We start from the raw sequence: 14,090 nt of genomic DNA, 5'->3' as shown, positions 1-14,090 counted from the left end.
AAAGTTCAAATCCTACTGCCATTCCGTGTGACCTGGGGCAAGTCACTTCACCCTCCACTGCCTCCCCCCTGCTCTGATCTCGGTGATTTCACCTGCACCGGACCATGGGGGTGGGTGCCTTGTCATCCTTCGGCTCAGGCAGTCGATTGCCTTGAGCCACCTGGGAGGTCGGCGTGCCACACAACATTTTTGTTGCTGTAGGTGCTCCTTGGGCTTGAAAAGATTGAAAACAATGACATTTTGGGATTTCTCATATATTATCAATACAAATAGAAGGGAGATTAAAAACATAACACAAGCTCAGAGTACCATATTTTACATTTTCGCTTATAATCCATCTTTATAAATAATGTATTTTTGAATGCCTCCTTGGGATGTAGGTTCTCTCTTTTTAAAAATCGGTTTTGCAATTTTATCCAGTTTGTATGAAACTCTTCTGCAATTCCTGAGTAGCTGCCAATAGTCAACATACTGTACAGTAACATCAAGTGAGCACAAGGTTTAAGGTTTATTGTTATTTATATACCGTTGTCTCAGCGAGCCTTCACAGCGGGTTACAATACAAATAAATATACAGTAAGGAAATTACATTCGGTCATAAAAGATAAAAACAGCTAAATTTAAAAGAAAGAAATTACAAAAGGCACAGCTGTTAAAATATAGAAATGTAAAAAACTATAAGACCAATAAAAAACAGTAAAAACAATAAAAACTATGTACATTGCAACATTGCCTGCGGGTTAATAAAAGCAGCCTGCGCTTAATTTCTTGCTCTGGAGATTGAGAGATCTTAAAAGTTTTGCTGCAAGAAGGTTTTAAGCACTAAATGAAACCTTACCCAAGAAATGCAGATCTAGAGTTCTTTCGTCCTAATAAAAAAAAACAAAACACACAATAAAGCGATTTCTGCCCTAGCCTGTCTTTGAACACAAAGATTAACAAATAGAAATAAGCAAAAATAAAAGGTGATGCCTTTCACTAACTTAGCTTTTGAGACCTCATACTCCCTTCCTCGGGTCAGAACAGAAGGCAGGATCTTTAAAAATAAACTTTCAGATCCCGCTCAGGGATATTTTTTTGTGAAAAGTGAATCATGCAGAAAACTACGCATGAGGGAGCTGCGCAAGCCTAGTAACACCACAGAAGAAAGTTCCGATGAATAAAGCAACGCCATTAGCCCGCGGGTCTAACGTCACAGTGGGTACTGTCCCCCCCCCCCTCCTCCCTTCTTCAGTTCTTTCCGGGTGCCGCGCCGGGATCCGTCCCACCCGTTAACAGCAGAGGCACGGCTTGGGCTCTAGGGCGCTCCGTACCGGCCGACCTCCGCGCTGAGCATGCGCAGAGTTGCCGCTACTGGCCCATGGCCTGCTGTTGTATGGCGGTGCGCCGGTTGCGGCCTCTCGTGAGAGGGGCTCGCGCCGGGACGCGCGGACAGTGGCGGGGCCTGGGCGCTAGCGCAACGGCCACCAAGAAGAGCCCGGAGCAGGACGACGTTGCACGCGAGGGAGGTAGGAAGGAGTGGAATCGGGGCGCGGGAGGTGCTCGTGCGGAGGGCTTTGCGAAAGGGTAGGCAAGACCTCGCCTGGTGACCGGAGGCGAGCTTAGGTTGTTTGTTCCTGCTTTTCGGGCTGTGGTATTTGTAGTCCTGCTGCCTCCATGTGACGTGGTGGAGGAGGTTGTCTGAGCAGCCCGCACTTTTTTTTTTTAAAAGCCTTTCTCAGGATACTGGTGCTCTAGTCTCTTCTGTCTTAATGCACAGTCGTCTCTTCACACCTTTACGGCCCACTATTGTTTGGACAATCTTTGGAATGCTGATAGTAAATACGGCAGGCGGTTATGTGTAACCTGTTCTCCCAATCTACTCTCCACGGAGGCGCATGGGTTGCTGACTCAGTAAATGCTCCGCTGCAGTCCTCAATTTGGAATGCCCCTGATGTAATGGCTGATTTGATGTTTATTGAAGGAAAAAGCACGTTTTCTCTTCGTCCTGCAGGTCGTTCTTCACAATGGGTTTTGTCCCCTACCACCAGATGGACCTATTTTTCAACCGGTGGGGTCGGGGGAAAGAAATTGTTCTCTTCTCCGCTGCCCCCTCGTTCTATTATCTGCTGTTTGAAGAGCGACTCTTTGCAGATGGCTTTGCATCAAGTGAAACTAACCTGGATTGTAGCCTCAGTAATGAGGAAGCATGGGAAGCCCTAAAAAATGCTACAGTATCCAGACTACACAATCTAGATAGAGAACCCAGTGATATTTAATAGCTTGTGCTGCTCCTCCAGGTAGTGCTGGATTCTCCCTCCTCCCTCCTAGTGGAGGGAATAGTTGCTGGGTTTGAAATATGGTCAGAAACTTAATCTAGGCTCGGGCTAGACTTTTCACGCTGCTTTTGGTTGACTGCATTCATGCTGTCAAACATAAACTAGAAATTGCTGCTCTTGTGAAAGTAGAGGTGGGATCCTTAACGTGCCGAGTCTAGATCTGTGCTGGCTCCCTCATGCCCCCCAATAACGCAAAACAGTTTTGGCATTATAAAAGGCCGCAGTTTATTACTCATATCCGAGCCCTAAACAATTACAACTTGCAACGGTAACAGGCCAGCCGAAACCCCACCCCCTCTTTGCTCCTTTCATTTCTACCACCACATCCCAATGGTGAGGTTTCTGTACCCCCCCCCCCCCCCCCCCTTAATCTTACCCCGCCTCATCCCAGCATGGGGAAGACATGGCCTTTGAGCTTTAGCCCCCTAGCTCATTCAGCCGCTTCATGCAGCAGCCCCCCTAACTGCACGAGACTTAACCCCCCCCCCCTTTTTTTATCCTTTACACAAACATTTATTCAACTTGGGCTCGGGTTTTCCGCCACCAACAAGGAAGCCCACTTTTTCTCTTCCTTGTTCCCCCACTGCGGCCCTCTATAAACCTCCAATAGCTGCTTCGAAGCCGTCTTGCAAGGCATTATTAAAAGGATCTATTCCCACCTTGGACAGGTGCATCCCATCCCCCCAAAACAACCCCTCCAGCACCTCCCAGGACCATTCATGTCTGACCCAAAACCCACCTTGTCCGACCACCCACGACCTATCTGCCTGTTCAATTTTTTCACCCCTTTTTTCCACATGGGTTCGTCCTTAAATTTCAGACGCACTATTACGTCTGACCACCCCACTTTTATACCCGGCCACATGATCATGACCTTCGCCAAGTCCTTTCTCATGCAGGTCACTAACTCCCGACAAGACTCATGCCCTATATCATTGCCCCCCAGATGCACCAGTAATATGTTCGGCACACCGTACATGCCCACTTGCTCTAGCAAAAAGGATAACAAAGCATTCCACCTCATTCCCCTGTTCCCAAACCAACAAAGCCTTGCATTCAGTTTCTCCAACTGCAGTTTACTCCTGGGGGAATTGTGCTGTACTGCGGAATGCAGAATTCCCCATCTGTGCAGAATTGCCAAAGCATTAGTCACCCTGAACAACACTACCTCATACGCCGACCAACACACCCTTGCCAATTCTTCTGCAATTTCAATTAAGTCCCCATACCTAATTGGCCGCCTCTTATCTCTTTTGCTACTGCACTCCCTCTGCCAACGCCCTAATATCCACTTTATTCGAAAACTCAAAGCAGGATTACTTCCTCCTCTGATTTTATGAAAGAAAGTGAAACCTGCGATTTGTGACTTTACTGCTGACCAGGAGGAACTGGAACACTTTGCCTCTAAGATAAACTGCACCATTAACTCCTCGCTAACCAATCCCCCGATCCATCTCTGCCTGTGCAGAAATCGGGCTACTACTGTGCTCCCAGCTACATATGCCTTCCAAGTGGCAGAAGCCACCGACTGTCTAATCAAATTTCACTCTTCTTCCGACCCAGGTCCGCCAGGTATGATGGACACTGCTCCGACATCTAATTCACTCCAGGGGCCAGGGATCTGAAGACGTTCCACTTAAAACGAGAAAGTGCGTCAGCAATGACATTGTTTACCCCCGGAACATGTCTCGCTTTGACATTCACATTCCTCATTAAATACATACCCACTAATTCACGTAATAGTGCAGACACTTGCAAACATTTGGCAGCCAGGCAATTGATCACCTGAACCACTCCCAAATTATCGCACCACAAATCCACTCTTTTGTTTGCTAAGCTCTTCCCCCCCCCCCCCCCCATGTTGCTAACGCGTCTACCATGGGGAAACAATTCCAAGAAAGTAATGTTCTTGGTCACTCCTTCCTCAACCCAATCTGCTGGCCACGGCTCAGCACACCAACGCCCTTGAAAATATACCCCGAAACCTGATGCCCTGGCCGCATCCGAAAACAATTCCAACTCCTGGTTTGTGATTTCCACATCTGGTATAATACACACCCCATTGAACTTTGCCAAGAATACATCCCACACTTGCAGCTCATACCTTGTCCTTCGTGTTATCCTTATAAAATGGTGAGCTGCTTTGATACCCTTTGTAGCTACTGACAATCTTCTAATAAAGGCCCTCCCCATAGGGATGACCCTGCACGCAAAGTTCAACGCCCCTATCAACAACTGCATTTTCCTTAGCTTGACCACCTTCGCCCTTTTTACCTCCTGTATGATATCCCTTAACTTCTGCACTTTCTTCTCAGGCAATCAGGACACTATCTCCTCCGAGTCCAACTCTATACCCAAAAAGGTCAACTTTGCCTCAGGACCTTGGTTTTTTCCAGCGCTATTGGCACTCCTAACCTACCTGCCACCTCCATGAAACCTGATAACTGATTCGCCCATTGCTCTGTCTTACCTCTACCAACAAAAAGAAAATCATCTAAGTAATGCATCATGCTACGCCATCGAGTCCGGTGCTCGGTTTCCCATTGTAAAAAGGTACTGAACTTTTCAAAATAAGCGCACAAAACAGCGCAGCCCATGGGCAGGCATCTATCTACAAAAAACTTCCCTTCAAAGGTAAAGCACAATAAATGTAATCTCTCTGGGTGGATAGGCAGTAACCGGAAAGCCGATTCCATGTCTGCCTTTACTAACAGCGCTTCCTTCCCTGCCCTTCGAACCAGATCCAGGGCATAATCAAAAGGCATATACCGCACTGAGCACTCGCTCCTGGGTATAAAATCGTTGACAGACCCACCAGTCGGAGATGACAAATTCAAAATTAACCTATATTTCCCTGGACAGATGGCACTTGCCTGCTTAGGGGCGGCCTCAGGAGGGCAACCAGGACGCCGTTCATGTGACGTCTGCTTCCTGCCTCCGGATCGCGGCTGCCTTTCACGAGAATCTGGACGCCTCGCCCGGTCTCGCCTCTCTGCTGCATATCATGATAACTCGATCCGCAGACAGGACACTCAGGAACAGCTGTATTCTTTTTTTTTGAGTCCGACAAAATCGCCTCATCAACGAACAGGGGAGCACTAAAAACGCCCCGAACGGCTGCACCACGCAAATATTGACTAAATACCAATATTGGACCCCACGCCGCACTAACTAGAAATTTACTTAAGTACCACAAAAAAGAGCCGTGCAGCCCGCTCCTCCGCAACCAGTGTCAGTCAGCAAACAAGTGCGAACTGATGCTGGCTGCCTGTCTGACTAGCCCAATAGCAATGCAGCATTTTGAATGCTGCATTGCTCCCGATTGGTTCCTCCCCCCCCCCCCCCCCCCCCAATGTGCCCTCACTCAGCCGCCGGCCGCGCACCTCTCCCGACGTTATGGCGCCTGGCACAGGACAAGCCTGCGCCGTCGCTCATTTTATCATTGGTCTTGCCAGATGGGACCTCTCTGGAAATAGTCTTATGAAAGTGTAGTATAGTAGGAACACTCTGAAGAAGACTGATATTCCTGTCTCCTGGAGAGGAACTGGACTGCCATATGTGGTTCCTTTATTTGAGCTACTGTTTCTCTGAGCTTTTTTCTGAAAAGATGATCATCACATTGGCTACTGGCTCTCATCCAAGCCATGCAGTGTAGTCTGATGGAGACTGAAAAGGAGCATGCTATGGTATTGAATACCTCCTAGCTGGATCAAATAAGATGGTGTATGCACTCTTTACATCTAAGAGTGGTTGAGAGTATGTGATTCCTTCTCCACCTGCCAAAAGAAAAGGTTTCAGTTTTTCTATACCATTGTGTAAGTATTGTACCATGTAGAACTGGTGAGCATAAATTAGTGCATTAGGCGTAGAACTTTGGAATACTTTTTAACCAGATTTATCCAGTAGCCTGGTATTCTCCCATGGAGGAGTATTCCAGTATAGCCTTGTTTTCTTTGCTCTTTTAAAAGCTGATTCTACCACAATTTATTGGTGGGGTAATTGCACTCCTGGGGGTTTTTGTACTCTGTGCTTGAGGTCTAGTTCCCTTGCAATTGGGGCACAGAAAATAACATTTTCCCACATTCTGGTTTGCAATTCCTGCAAGACCTTAAAACATGGCTCTTCAAAAAAGCCTACAAACTCACCTGAAACTATTCATATAGTCTTAGTAAAAAGACTGCTATCACTCATAATTTTCTTTGATTTGTATACTTTTTAAAACTTTCTATTTAAATTATTCCTTGTAATTATTCTCTACTAGCTGTACCCGGCCACGCGTTGCAGTGGCAGAGCCAGGTTAAGTGGAAAAGAAAGAAAAGAGAATGGGGATAACCGCCCCACGCTGCCCCCCCCCCCTGCAGGCCCGCCGATACCTGTCAAAAATGGTAGTTGGTGGAGCGGGTGTTCGTTCTGGCATGGAAGTATTAGCGCCGGGCCCTTGGCAGCCAGCACTGAAACTGTCTCCGGTTGTTAGAACTTACTCTGTCAATGGGGTGGAGCAATGGGAGCAGTCGTCTCGCTCAGATAGTAAGGGCGAAGGTACGCCGGTTGCCAGTCCAGAAAATGGCGTCGAAGGGCCCTCGCCCTTACTATGTCACATGGGCTACTGCCGCCATTGGCGTTCCCGAGTGTCCTAGTAAGAGAAAGGGCCGTCGGCGCCATTTTGATTGCTGGCAGCCGACGGCCGTAGTGTATGCGATGTGTCTCGGAGCAGTGTCGTCCCGTCCCCCCCCCCCCCCCCTGCTGGAGCAGCCCGAACTATTCTGCCGTTTTCCGTGCGTTCGGAGGGTGTGGGCAGTAAGTAGAAAAGTCATGGGTGTGGGGGGTGTGAGGAGGGTGCTTTTGTGTGAGTTCATAGGGTGTGGGAATAGCAAACATGTGGCATGTGAGTGGTCTCCTGGTGTAGCATGCTGGAATTTTGTGGGTTTTTGTGTGCTTTGGGAGGGTGTGGGAAGTAAGTACAATCGGCATGTGTGCGGGTGTGTGTGAGGAGGGTGGATTTGTGTCTGGTCGGAGGATGTGTGTGAATCCAAAACATTGGTCGCGTTTGTGCAAGGTGTAAGACCTTGCGCTTACGTCCAGCAGATGTCGATGTTTTGTGGAACCAAATTTTAAAACTTTTTTACCAGCCGTCGGTGTGACATATATATAACGTAAGTGTAGAAGAACCTTGCCGTATGTGAGGTGAAGCTTGTGTCCAAATTTGAAAGCAATCTGTTTACGCGTTGCTGTGGCTGAGCCTGGTTAAGTTGAAAAAACAGAACAGAGCAGTAAAGGTTACAGTTTGTGTGTTTTTATGTTTTTTTTTTGTACCCCAGATGAACAGCACCAGCAAAGAATAGTTTAAATATGCAAGCACACCTTCCTGGCCCCCCCCCCCCCCAACCCGGCGAAATAGAGCAACCCACGCTACAGCCCCCATCTCGGGAGATGTGGAGAATGAGTGCCCCCCCCCCCCCTGTGAAAAACGCGCGGCAGAAAATAAGAACGGTCCCCCACCGTGCTCCTCCCCGGCTACCTGTGTAAACTGCCAGCCTGTGGCGAGGGTGTGTGCTAGGGTTTGTTCCGCCGGCTGCCATGTCGCAAAACTTCACCGCTGAAAGTGGTGCGTCAGGATTCCTGACCTAGTAAGGGCAAATGTCCGCTGAGGATATGGCGCCGACGGGCTCTTGCCCTTACTATGTCACATGGTGTACCGACATCATTGTTGTCTCCATATAGCATAGTAAGGGCAAGGTCCACCGGTGTCATTTTTGTTGCTGGCATCCGACGGCCCTACTGAATGCTATGTGTCCTGGACCGTTCCTGTGGTGCCGGCGGAGAAGCACGGACTTGTTTCAGGTGTAGTGTGTGATCGGAGTGCAGTGCGTGGGTGGGTGGAAGAGGGTACTTTAATTTAAAATCGGAGGGTGTGTGAAATGCGTGGCTTCCCAATGTAGCAGACAGGAATTCGTGTTTTGGTGTGTTTTGGGAGGCTGGGTGAAGTAAGTGACATTGGCAGGCGTGTGGGTGGGGGTGTGTGGTGTGATGAATGTGGATTTCTGTTATGAGGGAGTGTGAATGAAAGACAATAGCCCTGTGTGGGGGTGGTGTGTGGTGTGTGTGTGTGTGTGTGTGTGAAAGGTGTAAGAGGTTGCGCTTGCGCTGATGGCCACCAGATGTCGCTGTTTTGTGTAAGCAATTTTTAAACTTGTATTACCTGTCACAGGTGTGACCTATTTGTAATGTAAGTGTATAAGATCCTTCCCGTATGGGAAGTGAATGTTGTGTGCAAATTTGAACGCATTCGGTTAAGCGGTTGGCGAGATTAGCGACGATGTACAAACTATTTAATATTTTTATTTATATAGATTATTGTAGTAATGAATTGCTCCATTATTCTCATATCCTTTTCATACTTTTATATTAATGCAATTTGAAATTTATTATCTCTTTAAAAATGTAATTCATTGCTATATTTGTAAACCGTTGTAATCTACTTTTGGAACGACGGTATATAAAAGGAATAAATAAATATATGATATGGATTGGGAGTGCTGCTGGCTTCACTGGGATTTCCACAATTTGGAGGAGGCCAAAGATGCTTATGTAAGCATCTTTGTCTTTAGGCACATTATTTCAGAGTACTTTTCGCAGCTTGTCCAGACATCTAGAGTAGGAAAGGTCCTCTGGTGGAGACAAGTATTCTAGGGGGGGGAGGGGGTGTCTATTCAGAGACTGAATGAGTGTGAGAGCACTGATCCAGGACCCCAGTGATGAACAAGGTTACTGAGGAACAGGGGCTCTTGATCACCTTGGAGGAGTATACTCCCAGTGGACATTCTCTGACTGGTTGAACTCTGCTACTAGCAAATGCCATGGTCCAGAATCACTTCACAGGGGTTCTGATGGAGTACCACACAAACAGGTATACTGGGACGACGTCTTGTGAGAGTAAATCCGATATCCTGAAAGGAGAAGTTGGAAAATGCCCAGCTTATCCTTAGGCCCTACAGAGGTAAATAAATCTATCACCAGTTCCACTATCTGGTCGAGGGGGCTGATATGCCTTTTGTCCTGGCATGGATGGTGGGACATCTTCTGATATCAGAAGGAATCCTGCACACCTTATGGGCACTGCAAAATGTGAATTGGAAGCATATTATTTATTTATTTATTTTTCTATAACGACATTCGACTTGACATATCACATCGGTTTACATATAACAGGATGTCTAAGGCTGGCCTTATATTGACATGATACAATATAACAGCTTAAATGAGTAACTAGCTAAGTACATAAAACTGTTATATAAGATATTATTACAATATAACATGCTTATTGGCATAACTTCTTACAGAATATATCAAGAGTTAAATTAATTAACTATGTACAGTGGCAGGATTGGGACTGGTGAGAAGTACCAGAGAGTCCATATATAGCCCTTGTTCCATTAATTTTTTTGGTGTGAAGGCTCTAGTAATTGGCAAGGGGTAGGATTAATATAATCCCCCCCCCTCTGCAAGGGTCAGAATTCTGTGCAGGCCAGCCTACACTATGATGGAAGGACTGCAGCATGATGTGTCAATGATGGAACAACCTGTCCTGATGGTAAAAGTGTTAAGGACTGATGCATTTCATGTTCTTGGGCTTGATATGTTGACTGCGCTGGGGTATTGTGCTTCAAGGGTGCTGTGGGCTTTCAGGGCCTTTGTATATTGATAGTACCAATACATCTGAGACGCTGGCTTTTTCTGCTCCAGCAAGAGTGGCGCCTCTTCTTTGCATGGCACTTTTGCTTTCTTGACTCTAGAATTTGACCTGTTCTGCTGATGGAAATATTTTTGATGAGGTCCTACTCAACTGAAATTCCAGGGAGGCAGACAAGGCTGCACTTCAGGAGGAGGGCTGACTGCGGCTTCTGAGAGACTTAGGCAGTTCTTTAATTTTCCACGCCTTCATTTTTGGGTTCACTGAAACATCTGTCCACAATCGTAACAGTTGGCCTGGTTGTGGTCTGCCCGCAGACAATACTAGCAGAGGTCATGTCCATTGAAAATGGATATTTTTGTATCACAAAGAGTCTTTGAACCCACTCACTGTGGATTTATTATTTTATTTTATATAATAGTTTTTTATATACCGACTTTTCATGCAAGCATATCAAATCGGTTTACAGTAGTTAGCAAATATTCATTTAAAAATATTTGCGTTTCCAAAGAAGAAAGGAAGTAAATACATTGTTTCATAATATAAATAATTAACATAGCAAACTAAATAGGAGGCTAAATAATCAAAATTTAAACACTTACAGGCCAATACTGTATGGTGTGCTCCGGTGGAGCGCATTGTTAACCGGCATTTGGACGCGCGTTTTCGATGCGCTAGCATTACCCCTTATTCAGTAAGGGGTAATAGCGCGTCGAAAACGCGCATCCAACCCCCCGAGACTAATAGCGCCCGCAACATGCAAATGCATGTTGATGGCCCTATTAGTCATTCCTGCGCGATACAGTAAGTAAAATGTGCAGCTGCAACTAATGGTGCACAGAAAAGCAGTAAAAACTGCTTTTCTGTGCACCCTCCGACTTAATATCATAGCGATATTAAGTCGGAGGTCCCAAAAGTTAAAAAAAAAAAGTTAAAAAAAAAAAATTTTAAATGGGCCTGCGGCTCGCGGGTTGAAAAGTGGATACTCAATTTTGCTGGCGTCTGGTTTCTGAACCTGTGGCTGTCAGCGGGTTTGAGAACCGATGCCGGCAAAATTGAGCGTCGGCTGTCAAACTCGCTGGCAGCCGCCGATCCTGTCCAAAAAGAGGCGCTAGGGACGCGCTAGTGTCCCTAGCGCCTCTTTGTACCGCGGGCCCTAATTTAAATAAATTAACTTACTGAATCGCGCGCACAGGAGAGTGACCTGTGCACGCGCCAGGAGAGCGGACGCTCGCCTGCGCTCCCACGATTTTTACTGTATCGGCCCGTTAGAGAGGTAGTATAGTAATCGTAGAGATATTATAATCAAAAATAAAAATATACATTACCTTGGTATAAAATCAGAAGTGTGAGATAATTATGCTAACAGCTCTTGGTAGGCTTGTTTAAAAAGCCAAGTTTTAATCCCCTTTTTAAATAATTTGATGTCTGCTTCTAATCGTAATTCCTGTGTAATAGAGTTCCATAGTAGAGTTCCAGCAATAGAAAGAGTTCTATCTCTTACATTTTTTAGATGCGCAATTTTGGGGGAAGGAATTGGCAGCATCCCTGTTCCAGTTGATCTGGTGATTTTTGAGGGTGTGGAAGTGAAGAGGTTAGCCATTCAATTTTTTCATTATAGAGGGTTTTGTGAATTAGTGACAAGATTTTATGCAGGGCCCTGTATTTGACCGGCAGCCAACGAAGCTCTTTTAATATTGGGGTGATATGTTCGGATCTTCTAGTACCTGTCAAGAGTCTAGCTGCAGAGTTCTGCAGAAGTTGCAATGGTCTTTTGATATTTGCGGGAAGGCCTTATGGTGAAGGAAATATGTTCTTTATTTTTGATTTTTTTTATACCACTGAAAAGTGCTGTTTAGAGGCTGCTGAGGCAGTGAGGCAACTTTTAAAGAAAAACAGTATCAATATTTTCACAGAAAAGAAGAGAGAGAGAGGTGTATACGTTCATGCTGGTGCTCTGACAAAAAAAGACTGAGGGAGCTCACGAGGCAACGCCCAAGCGGGAATTCCTGCACATTCTCAGAGCACAAGCTTTACTAGTTAAGAGAGAGAGAGAGATCTGTTCAGTGCTGCTAGATGACAAACACCCACGTTATAGAACATAGAAGCATGATGGCAGAAATGGCTCATTCAGCTCTGTTTGTCGATGAAGGAAAGTTTAAACCCAATTCTTTACATTACTGGCAACTAATGGAATTATTTGAGAGCAGGTGAAATGTGATCAGACACCTTGTCGCGTCCCCTGACCTAATCCCATCCTCAGGAACACCTCTGCATTATGTGGGTAAGAGTATATATGTTGTGGGTCAACGTGCATATTTTTCTACAAGTAAAACGCTTTGAAAATTGCAACTAGAGCGGTGGTCTGCAATCACTTTTCTAGTTGCAAAAAATACATAATACTTTTGCTTTGCTAATTTTCAGAAAGTAAGCACACAAATTCCTCTGCACAAAGTTAAATCTGCTCCTGGCATAGTGAATTGGGTGTTTTGCTTTATACACACACTGTTGTTTTTTTTTAAATCCAAAGCATGCATATAAATGCAAACTCTGTCCCTCTACACCACTTTTTATGTGTTCATAAAAGTACACCCAGAATTGTTATATACATACTTTTTGTACATAGACTGACACATTTTCTAAGTAGCCTGTTACATGCATAAAACAGTGTTTAATGTTCATAAATAGCTTTGAAAAATAATCCCTTATATGTATGTATGTATTAGTGCTAATACATCCCCCACATACATATGTGATGTAGCTCTCAAAATATCTTTGTCAAAGACAAAATCAAATATTGGCTCTCTGACAGGTCGATACTCTAAGGCCGCGGTAGAAAGAGTGCGGCAGTGCTGGGCGCACCCTCGTTCCCCGCACGCACAGTTCTCTTCACATACCGCTTGATACTCTATGTAAATTACTTGCAAATGCAAGCCGCGTCTGCGAAGCGTTAGGCGAAGGTTAAGCCCGCGCAACCCATTTTACTGTATAGGCGCTTAATACAGCGCCTATACAGTATCCTGGGTGCCTGGTACCTGTCATTTCAAATGACATTTGAAAATGACAGGCACCAGGAAGTGGATGGTTCCCCCCTCCCGAAGCAAGGCGCAGGGTGAAAATTAAAACAAAAGGGAATAAAGTGTTATATATATATATATATATATATATATATATATATATATATATATATAAAAAACCCCCAACGTAAAAACTTGGGAGAAAGAACCAAGCACTCTTATTACTCAAACCATTTCAAAAATGTAATTTTTCTTAAGATTGTTACTATTTTATTGAAAATTTAATAACATGAAGCAGCACCAAGAGAGACGCACTGTTATAAGACGGATAAGCATTAGTGCAAATCGAAAATGGCAGTGGACAACCGGGACAGATTCTGAATAAATCTAAAATGTTACAAAGTTTACCCCGTGTTGTTGACCAAAGCGCAATACTGAAACGTGAGTTGAGCGTTAGATACGTGACTCCATTTTAAAGGTTGGAAGTTTCAACTTGGAATAAGGTGCGGTGGAAGGAATTTGGAGATCCCGGGAGAAAAATTTATGGTTAACACATGTGGAGGTGGGCTTCTGATTTTGCAGAGAGGTGCACACTTACATTCGGGAGTTTTTGTTAAACAAAACAATAGGAGCTATTGAGCCGGAGTGAATTGAGTGTGCTTTTTCTGATCCACTCCTTTATGTTCAGAAACAAGAGGTGGAAGTGATTACTTTCTGTTGATGTTTGGTCTCATCAAGAGTATTCCCCTGAAGAAGCCAGATTGGCGAAACGAGGTCCTTGTCGGGATAGAAGATAGAACCGTCTGAATGGAATACACCATTAATAAAAGAACATAGAAATGTGATTTGAGTAGTTTAAATAAGATTTTTTTAAGTAAAATGGTGTATCCATCATAAAAGACCAACTATCAATGTGTTTAGGGAATATAAAGTGCAGTTAGGGCAAGATTGAGGTAAGAAGTAGGAGAGGATTGAGGGTTATGATTATGTGGACTTAATATTAGATTTATTGATAATGAAGTAATTAATGATACATTAAAGATTCATTTCATGAAATATTGATAA

General features: G+C 44.9%; 1 protein-coding gene across 1 annotated transcript in view; it reads left to right on the top strand.

Moving 5' to 3' along the window:
* The first annotated feature begins 1,226 nt into the window (after positions 1–1,226).
* The window catches only part of MTPAP (mitochondrial poly(A) polymerase), a 124,161-nt gene continuing 111,297 nt past the window's right edge, over positions 1,227–14,090 (top strand). The window contains exon 1 of the mRNA XM_029588622.1: positions 1,227–1,508. Coding sequence (XP_029444482.1) covers positions 1,361–1,508 — 148 coding nt within the window. The 5' untranslated portion in view covers positions 1,227–1,360. The remainder of the gene's footprint in view (positions 1,509–14,090) is intronic.

Source organism: Rhinatrema bivittatum, chromosome 2 (genome assembly GCF_901001135.1).
Source record: "Rhinatrema bivittatum chromosome 2, aRhiBiv1.1, whole genome shotgun sequence".
NCBI lineage: Eukaryota > Metazoa > Chordata > Amphibia > Gymnophiona > Rhinatrematidae > Rhinatrema > Rhinatrema bivittatum.
The sequence above is the reverse complement of the archived record's forward strand: the minus strand, read 5'-3'. Positions and strand labels throughout refer to the sequence as shown.